Source organism: Cystoisospora suis, assembly GCF_002600585.1.
Source record: "Cystoisospora suis strain Wien I chromosome Unknown contig_5264, whole genome shotgun sequence".
NCBI classification, from domain to species: domain Eukaryota; phylum Apicomplexa; class Conoidasida; order Eucoccidiorida; family Sarcocystidae; genus Cystoisospora; species Cystoisospora suis.
This window is the reverse complement of record NW_027158055.1, coordinates 1-10,095: the sequence shown is the minus strand read 5'-3', so window position 1 is coordinate 10,095 and position 10,095 is coordinate 1. Positions and strand designations below refer to the sequence as shown.

General features: G+C 56.5%; 1 protein-coding gene across 1 annotated transcript; it reads left to right on the top strand.

Moving 5' to 3' along the window:
* Nucleotides 1-2,214: 2,214 nt before the first annotated feature.
* Nucleotides 2,215-10,093, top strand: CSUI_009053 (srs domain-containing protein). Its single transcript, XM_068069172.1, has 4 exons — nt 2,215-4,351; nt 4,873-5,441; nt 5,837-8,195; nt 8,629-10,093. The coding sequence occupies exon 3, from the start codon at nt 6,162-6,164 to the stop codon at nt 7,503-7,505; it is 1,344 nt and encodes a 447-aa protein (XP_067918843.1). The 5' UTR covers nt 2,215-4,351; nt 4,873-5,441; nt 5,837-6,161; the 3' UTR covers nt 7,506-8,195; nt 8,629-10,093.
* Nucleotides 10,094-10,095: the final 2 nt, after the last annotated feature.

The following is a 10,095-nucleotide window of genomic DNA, read 5'->3' as shown; positions in this document are numbered from 1 at the left end:
GCTGTCTCACCTGAAAGAAGCTATTTGGACAGTAAGGTCTCACTCATGTCGTCGCTGTCTACTTTTTTCCTTCACCCCCCCCGGCTACAGTGTCCTTGAGGGTCGCTCGGTGTAGTCTGCGCACAGAGCGGGTTAGCGCCCTCCGACACTCCGAGAGTCGCCACGACTCGTCCCGGGCCCCACGTCCCGGCATCTCCTTCCCGTTGAGCTGCGTATTGTGTGGTGAAAGCAAGGCAGATGCTAGAGGGAAAGCATGCTTCCCTGCCACACACACAGCAGCGCTAGCAGGAACGACCTCACTAGCAGATAAGCAAGGGTTGTGTTAGCGGACACATGACACTGGAGAAGGGTGGAAGATCTACTCGGCGAGAACAGTCGGGACCAACGGCGAAACTCTTTTCATCCAACCAGCTCCCGGCCACTAGCGCGGTGAGATGTTGGAGAGAATCCTACCGGTTCTCCGCGGGACAGTGCCAGCAATCGTCTCCCTGGTGCCGACAGTCAGGTACACTACTGTATGTACTAATCGTGTCCGCCTTCTTTTCCTCTTTGTAGTGTCAAGCCAGTTGTTGCCGCGTAACCCACGCGCGTTGGGAGAGTTTCTGCATTTTGCCTCCCCAACGGCAGAGGGCTGTAAGCAGGTCTAAGAAGTGTACCAAGAACGGAGCTCCTCTGCATCCGGGCTACTCCAGCGAACGGTTTCGGCGGGTGCACTAGCCGCGGTGCGCAGGACTTCCGATCACGGACACACGGCTCGTCGGAGACGAACGTCCGTCCCTCGCAAGCATGGCACTACCATGCCAACCTCAGCGACTCCAGGCACTTTACCTGAGAGTCCGCACCGGCAAGACTGAGGCGACACGGCTCTGAGCTACACTGTTAAACTGGCGCCCGTGAAAGACGTGAGAGTCTGCTTCCCGGAGTTTCTCGGTGATTTTAGCAGAGAACCGATCGCAGTTAATGACTGTCGTCACCTGGCATCTCGTTGTGTAGCTAGCAAGAGTGGGGGGGCACGCCTTCAATACCTCCGACAGCGGATTCGGTCCCGGCAACAAATCAAGGAAACTTGCCCCACATGTTGTATGTTAGTTGTCTGCGTCATGTCCCGGGCCTAGTGCTCGCCTCAATGCCTTCACCTCGCCTCTCAGACTGAGTTTCGCAGGTTTGAGCAACTTCTCTGAGGACTAGGGATACCGGCCATGAGAGCAGCGGCTGCTTACAGCTTACAGCTCATTCACGCCGGCGTGGCAACCGCAGTCGTGGATGCTGTGTTGACAAAGGTGCCGTCGTTGGAGTGAGCGTGGCATCCGCAAGTGGAGGCGCCTGAGTTGACGTCTTGTGGTAGGTAGGCTCACGAGCTCAGGCGAAGACCAAGTAGCCAGTTAGTTGTCTACGGGGAGGAACACCTCCGCGTCTTCGCCTGTAAGGCGGAGCCGTCGGACAGGCGGATTTTCCGGCTGCGACGGTATACACGTTTGTCAGGCGGCGAAGAAGCGAAGGTAACGAGGCAGTTGCAGGAGTTATTCGCGCTAGAGGTAGGCGGAAACGAAAAGAAGGCCTTACTGCAGACGACAGAGTCGACGCAGAGACCCTACGTCTGAAACACATAAGGACTGTCCAGCTCGCATAGCTGTGAGCGTAGTCTTCCTGCTGACTCATTGGAGCTCACAGGTCCATTGACCGACCATGTAGCCGTTACCCTTTAGCCTGTGATACGGGAGTGGCATCCCTACTCTAGAAGCGACCCCTGACGGACGGTGGCCTGCAACGGGTGATCCAAGATATGGGGAGTCTAAATGAAAGAGAGTGCGTGAGACGTCTTTTTCTCTGGACCACCGCCTTGCTCAGGATACAACACGCAGCTCACCGGAGAAGAGATCCCGGGCGCCGGGCGAGTCGCCGCGGCTCCCAGAGCGACGCAGAGGGGGGAGCCCGCTCCGCGTGGACTGCCGAGCTCACTCGGGGGGGCAGCGTAGCCAACGGGGGAAACGGGGAGAAGTAATTACCGGGTACCGAGTGTCACGAGTGAGAGGAAACGGAAGCCTGTGTCCAGTTAGAGGGGTTCGGCCGGAAAAGAAACCGATATAAGTATCGGACCCCTTTTCTTCACAACAGGAAGACACCTCGCACCATGCAGCTCGTCGTGGCCGCGGCGCGACGCATGCGCCCGTGCGGCTGTGTGGTCGGGTAATATAGCATGCCGCCGGGCACATTCCTTATTCTGCAGTACAACCATTTGCGAGCAGCGGTGCAGGTTTCCTGTTTGAGCCCTGTGAGTCTGCGGTGGGCTTTTGGGGCACTTGTTGAGGTCGAGTTTGCCCGATGTGTCTTGAACTTCACTCTCTCCACCACTTTCTCTCAGGATCGGGTGATAGTGTGCGAAGAGGCGCCTCCATCAACGAGCTTCGCCTAGGCTTGAAAGCACTCCTTCCAAGAGACATGGATCCCTTGAAGCAGATGCCTATAAGCGGCACAGGGGCCTCCTGCGGATGTGTCCGGCTCATGGCAAGCGCGGCGGTTACACTTATATTGCTACAGTGCGCCTGCTTCACCGTCCTCGCGCAGGAAGAACTGAATCAACAGGACTCAGGTTCTGAGTCTGTTCCCCAAGAATGCGGCAGTAACAGTGGTGGTAGCTCCTGCACGTGTGCGGATCCCGTTAAGGCGCGAGTTTCCGACGCTGCAGTTACAGAATGGAAAGCAACCCTTTCCGAGGAGAGCCCGAACATAGATCTGACTTGCCCGACCCAAGATAGCGGGGCGCCAGCAGCCTTGCTTCAAGGCCATGTTTGCCCCGGAGGTGCCGGTGTGGATGCGGTGGATGCCTGCTTGGCAACAGCGGCGGCCAGCGTCCTCGTGTCGAGGGCGAACAGCAATGGTGTTACAGTAACACTCGACAGCCTGCTTGCTCAAGGCACGACCGGCGTCGTGTGGAAAGGAGACAACACAACGGGAAAGCATCAGAAGTATTCGCTGGCTGTCCCTGGAGGCGCTTTTCCTCTCGTCGACCAACAGTTCTTTGTGGGATGTAAGGCCGCGACCCCACCCAGCAAACCAGTGTGTAGGGTGTCTGTGGCAGTGAAGGCGAGAAAGTCGACAACCGTCAGCCAGGCAGTGACATGCGCTTATGGGTCGGCGAGCAATTCTGACCGTCAATCGGTGACACTGACACCTACCGACAATAAGCTTACAATATCCTGCGGTAAAGGGGGAAAGATGATACCCACCGACTATTTAACGAAGTTCTGCGCTTACGGTGTGGCTCTCAAGGATGGAAGCTGCACCCCGCAGGCATTCACTGGCCTTCTGCCTGGGTTCGACCAGTCGTGGTGGGACACAAAAGAATCCACGTCAGTAATCCTGACGATCCCTGCCGAGAAATTTCCTGCTGATGAGCAGAAGTTCACTCTCGGCTGCCAGTACACTCCACCACCTGATTTGCCAAGCAACCGCAGCGATCCACAATCCCAGCCAACCTCCTCAAAAACGTCCGTATGCAGTGTCGACATCACAATCACAAAGCAGCCAACGACAACGACAACTTCATCGACTTCCTTTGCCAGCAGCCCAGTGTTCATGCCAGGAAACGGTGGAAGTGTGGTGGTCGCGCTTGTGTTGTTCAGCGCACTTCAGGTCGTATGCTCGCTTGGTTAACTCTATTTACTATCGTCGTGACTCTCGGGGGGATCTTTCTTCTTTGAAATACAACCGACGAGGAAAAGGTATAGCGCCTGTCCTTCGTTGATGTGCAGCCGCGGTGCTCCATGGCACGGTGAGCTTAGGTTCATGTACACTGCCAGCGGCGTATGAAACTTGACAGCCGACGTGTTGGATTATTTTCCCTGTTATCCCTCCCAAAAGCCCTCTCCCCGTGATTGAGCGTCGCTGTCTCCGCCGGCGGTACCCGTGTATGGTCTTCGCTGGTTTACTATGTACTGCGGTACTGTCGAAAACTCTGTCCCAGGGTCATTGTCACCTGCGCCTTTTCTTTATATCCCTATGTGAGGGGCTGCCCTTGTACGAGTTCGCGGATTTCCGTGGTGATGGCCACGCAGCCGTTAGGGTGATAGCCCACTAGAACTTTGAAGAAGCCCTATCGACGACGCTGGGGCGGCTGCATCGTCTAGGGGGGCTGAGGCCCAATCGACTTTTTCATGTCGCTCGTCGTGGGAAAGCAGCAAGAATGGTCCCTCAGGGCGTCTTGAACTGCTCACTCTTTGCCTAATACAGCTGAACGACTTCAGTTGTCTTCTCAACCTGAGTTTCGACAACGGGTCCGCAGGTTCGAACTACGGAGACCGGCCGTAATTCTAAGAGACGTCGTTCTGAACTACGGAGACCGGCCGTGAGTGTAGGTGCCGCGTTTCTGGAGGTCACTCACCCCGAACTCGAGACTGTGGTCGTGAATGTTGTGTTGATAAAGGTGCCATCGTCCCAGTGAGCATGGTATTCGTGAGGCAGTACGACACAACGGCTGAGGTTTGTGATGTCTTGCCGTTCGTGGGCCGAAGCACAGTTCAGGGGCACACTCATTCAGCCTGGCCGACGAAGCCGGCGCGAGTACTCCGTAGTGCTACTCTTGCTACCGATACGAGAGCTTTGTAACTACACCATCCATCCAGACTGCTATGTTGGGGAAGAGTGTGTTCTTCAGTGAGTCGCTCCAGTAGCCTCGCTACCCTGCTGCCATCCGAATCCCCGGTCCGTCTCGCCCTACCTTTCAACGACCCGTGTGCCCTCTGGTTCGCTCTCCCCCCTTCCTGTCCTGTACATTCTTCCGTCAGCTACTAGGCTATTTCAGCAGTCGACGGGCACATTTGCACGCTGTCTCCCAGTCGAGGTATCCTTCTCTTCTTTTTTGTTTTGCCCCAGTTCCTCGTTTCTGGGGTCCGCAGGACACACACAGGTTGAGTGCGAGGTTGTCCCAGGAAGTCGAATGAGCAGTTGGACTGAAAGGAGTGCTCGGAAGTTTCAGCGGTTTCCGCTGTCATGGTAAGCTAAGGCAGTAGTCGAGAGGCAACCACGGGAATCAAAAGCTGGAGGGGAGTTAGGAGGCCACGTCCACGGACGAGCTGGCAGCACAACCTATGAACGCGCCTTCACCCACCGGATAATCTGGAATCCGGTGAGTTATCCGCAGTAAGATGTCGCCATGCGCCGTTGGTTCTGCAAGGCTGATCGGGCTTCGACGCTACACGCGAGAGCAGCCCGCGTGACACGCTCATGATGCCAGAATACCGTGTTATCCCGCTGTGCTACCTGTCTCCGTGCTACCTGCGACTGCGCCTCGACAGCAACGAGGCCCCGGCCAAGCCATCTCCCTTAGAGGACAGAACGGCGCCAGCCGGCTTGTAACATTGATAAAAGCCGGCTGTGGACCGTGGAGCAATCTCTGAGGACGGCGAGTCGGGGGGCTTTGAGACACGTGGTGAGACTGGCAGGTGAGAATGCATACCACTTGCAGGTGCTCGCGGGAATCAGGTGCTCAAGCTGTGGCGTTGTAATTCTCCCCGTCGTCCTCAGCGCAGGCGGGCTGTCGGATGTCCCTACCTCGCGGCTCGCTGCGTTTGGCTGGAGTGTCGTGCAATCAGTGTGTCACTTCCATTTGAACGGGATCCGCCGTAACGACCGTGCCGCCCACGCTGGCAGTCCGGGGCGCAGGCCAAAGCGGAACTGCCCTGCCGAAGTCTCTTCAGTGGCCCCAGTTACGCTCTCAGTGCGACCGTTCATGGGGAAAACTTGTAAACCGAGGAGAGTGACGAGTCTAGTGTGTGGCTCAAACGTACAGCCTCGTGCTCTCAACGGCAGCGCGCCGGGCCCCGATGTGTCCCCTCAGGAGCGCTCAAGTCCACGGCGGAGTATCGAGGGGCGGTCCTGCACTCAATTGTTTAGAGATGGACACCGAGCGCCGTGGATACGGGATGGAGAGAAGAAGATCTCCCGAAAACGTCTGAACGAGGCACCGGACAAACGTGTAGCGTTTGAGTGTTCTGGCGATAAGCACCCGGGGACGTCCTTCTGGCTCTGCCCGGCCGGGATCCGGGTGCGATGCGCTCGTGGGGCTGCTCCGTCTCCGTAGCCGAGCATGTTCCGCGCTTTGTCGCTAGCAGACCGCGCAAACCCGCAGATTTCTTAGCACGGGAGACGTTAACGCGCTGTAGATGCCCGCAGCCCCCTTTTTGCCGAAAACCAGTCGGGCTTGGTCGTTTTGGAGTTCACGGGGTTCGCTGGAGTCCCCCCGACTTCTTTCCGAATCGAGTGGCAGTTGCTCGGGAAGGCGCCCTTTACCAGCAAGCAGCCAAGCTTTCCAACCATTCTTTTTGAAGAGAGACATCATGATTTCTTCCCGGTGGAGGCCCACGGGCAAGGCATGTGTCTGGGGAGGACGAGTCGGGAATAGAACAAATGGTGTAATTACTCTTCTGCTGTTGGGATGCTCGTGTTTCAGTCTTCTGGCACAAGGCCTTGAAGGACCAGGAGGCGGTTCGGGTGAGCAGTCGTCTGCGGAACAGTGTGCCAAGGCAGATGGGGGTATGTCATGCAGTTGTGGCGCTGCGGCTGGAGACGGAGTCGCCCGTGGTCCTGTCAAACAACTGCAAGCAACGCTTTCCGAGGACAGCCCGAAACTGGATCTCACATGCGGGGGTGCCGCAGTCTCCGGCGTGCCGGCAACCATGGTGGGAGGCGATGTCTGCCCCGCAGAGGCAGATATTCTCCACTGTGGCGAATCAAACCAAGGCGCTTCAAATACTTTAGTAAAGCTAAACAGCGTGCTTGGCACAACCAACGCCGTCAACTGGAGTCAAGACCCTAACACTGAGAGTTCGAACAAGTACATGCTCGATGTCCCCAAAGACGCCTTCCCTCTCCTGGACAAGGATTTCTCTGTAGGGTGCAAGGACAGCAAGAACGTCGCAGTGTGTAAGGTCTCGGTGGCAGTGCAGGCGAGAAAGTCAACAACGGTCGGGCAAGCAGTGACGTGTGCATATGGGTCAGCGAGCAATGATAAGCGTCAATCGGTGACACTGACTCCATCAAACAATACACTTACTATTACTTGCGGTGGGGGGGGAAAGATGGTACCCGACGACTATTTAACAAAGTTCTGCGCTTACGGTGAAGATCCCGGAAGCTGCACCTCGCAAGCCTTCACTGGCCTTCTGCCTGGGTTCGACCAGTCATGGTGGGTCACAAAAGTCAACCCAGCAAAACTGACGATCCCTGCAGATAAATTTCCTACTGATGAGCAGAAGTTCACTCTCGGCTGCAAGTACACTGCAGCTGATTCGTCGGGCAAGACCCGCGAGGCACGCTCCAAGCCAGCCTCCCCCGAAACGTCCATATGCAGTGTCGACGTCACAATCACAAAGCAGCCGTCAACAACGACAACGACCTCATCGACTTCCTCTGCCAGCAGTTCGGTGTTTGTTGCAGGAACGAGCGTGAATGCGATGGTCGGGCTTCTCTTTCTTGACGTACTTCAGGCCGCGTCGTCACTTGGTTAGCTGTCCCAACTGTCACCAGCCCGATGGTGTGTCTCTTGTTTGAAATCAGCGCACAAGGAAGAGATCCACCGCCTGTTCCTCGTTGATCTACAGGCACAGTGCTCCACGGTACGCCGAAGTTCATGTATAACGCTGGCGGCGTATGAATCTCCTCTGCCAAAGTGATGGATTACATTCCCTGCTATCTATCCCACGCGCTCGCTCACCTGAGAATGAGTGCCGAACTTAGCGCTGGCGGTAGCTGTGTGCGGTTCTCCCTGGATGCTTACTTTTTACTCTGATACTGTCGAAAACTCTGTCCCACGGTCTTTGTCACGTGTCCCACTTTTTATACGTGTGGATGAAGCGCTGTCCTTGTACAAGTTCGCGGATTTCCGTGGTGATGGCCACGCAGCCGTTAGGGTGATAGCCCACTGGAACTTTGAAGAAGCCCTATCGACGACGCTGAGGCGGCTGCATCGTCTAGGGGGGCTGAGGCCCAATCGACTTTTTCATGTCGCTCGTCGTGGGAAAGCAGCAAGAATGGTCCCTCAGGGCGTCTTGAACTGCTCACTCTTTGCCTAATACAGCTGAACGACTTCAGTTGTCTTCTCAACCTGAGTTTCGACAACGGGTCCGCAGGTTCGAACTACGGAGACCGGCCGTAATTCTAAGAGACGTCGTTCTGAACTACGGAGACCGGCCGTGAGTGTAGGTGCCGCGTTTCTGGAGGTCACTCACCCCGAACTCGAGACTGTGGTCGTGAATGTTGTGTTGATAAAGGTGCCATCGTCCCAGTGAGCATGGTATTCGTGAGGCAGTACGACACAACGGCTGAGGTTTGTGATGTCTTGCCGTTCGTGGGCCGAAGCACAGTTCAGGGGCACACTCATTCAGCCTGGCCGACGAAGCCGGCGCGAGTACTCCGTAGTGCTACTCTTGCTACCGATACGAGAGCTTTGTAACTACACCATCCATCCAGACTGCTATGTTGGGGAAGAGTGTGTTCTTCAGTGAGTCGCTCCAGTAGCCTCGCTACCCTGCTGCCATCCGAATCCCCGGTCCGTCTCGCCCTACCTTTCAACGACCCGTGTGCCCTCTGGTTCGCTCTCCCCCCTTCCTGTCCTGTACATTCTTCCGTCAGCTACTAGGCTATTTCAGCAGTCGACGGGCACGCTTGCGCGCTGTCTTTCAGTCGGGATATCATCTTCCTTTTCGGTTTTTACGAGTTCCTTGTTTCTGAGATCTGGGGGCATACGCAGATTGAGTCCGAAGTTGACCCAGGAAGTCGAATGAAAAGTTGGAGTAGATGAGGTGCTCGGAGGTTTCAGCTGTTGTGGTACCGTAAGCCAGTAGTCGAGAAGCGGCCAGGGAAAACAAAAGCTGGAGGGGAGTTAGGAGGCTACGTCCACGGACGAGCTGGCAGCACAACCTATGAACGCGCCTTCACCACCTGGTGTTCTGGACTCCGGTGAGATATCTGTCGCCACGTGACACTGGTCCTGTTAGGCTGATCGGGCTTCGACGCTACAGGCGAGAGAGTGGCGAGCGCGGGACCGGGTGAGAAGGGGGCGCAGACTCGCGAGCGAACCCGGAGGGCCAGTGTCGCCAACGGGGGAAGAAGGGGAAAAAGTAGATACCGGGTAGCGAGTGCCTCGACTGACAGCAGAGGGGGTCGCTGCCCAAGTAAAATCTTCAGGTGAAAGAAAATTTGGTGTAGGTTTTAGCTCCTTTGCCTTCGCAGTTGGAAGACACTTCACACCATCTGGCTCGTCGTAGCCTCGACGCGGCGCATGCGCCCGTTTGGCTGTATGGTCGGTTACCGGGCGAGGTGCCGCCCTAGAACTTCCTTATTCTGCGGCAGAGCCGGTTGCGAGCAAGCATGCAGTTTCACAGTTTTGGTCACTGTACGCTGAGGTAGACTTCTGGGGGATTGTAAAGACCAGGTTTGTACGGTGTGTCTTCGACTTCACTTTCTCCCTCACCTTCTCTCAGGACCGGGTGATAGTGTGTGGGGAGGCAACTCCGACAACAAGTACTCGCAAACCTCCGAACACACTCCTTTTCAGAAGACGCGATGGGTTTCTCGAAGAGGAGATCCGCAATCGGGACAGGCGCCTCCTGCATAGGAGGCTGGCTCACGCCAACTACATCGGTTACTCTGTTGTTGCTGGGATGCGCGTCCGTCACCGTCCTCGCGCAAGAGGTTCACGGTGAAGACCCCGCAGGACCCCAATCTGCTCAGCAACAATGCACCAGTAGCAGTGGTGCTAGCTCGTGCACGTGCCAGGCTCCGGTCCCACCACAACCCGGCCAGGCTGATCTCAAAGAATTGACCGCAACTCTTTCCGAGGAGAGCCCGACCATGGACCTGACTTGCGTGGGAGCCAACAACAGCGGCGCACCGGCAACCTTGGTTGGAGGCCATGTCTGTCCCGGAAATGGCGATGTGCAAACCTGCCTCACGACAGCAGCGGCTAGCGGCGCCGGGTCGAAAGTGACCAGCAATGGTGCCACAGTAACACTTGACAGCCTGCTTGCTCAAGATGCGACCGGCGTCAAGTGGAACGAAGAGAGCACAACCGGTGGGGATCAGAAGAAGTACTCGCTG

Excerpts from the sequence above, each read along its gene's own strand:
- CSUI_009053 (XM_068069172.1), top strand. The coding sequence starts at position 6,162 with ATGCCCGCAGCCCCCTTTTTGCCGAAAACCAGTCGGGCTTGGTCGTTT.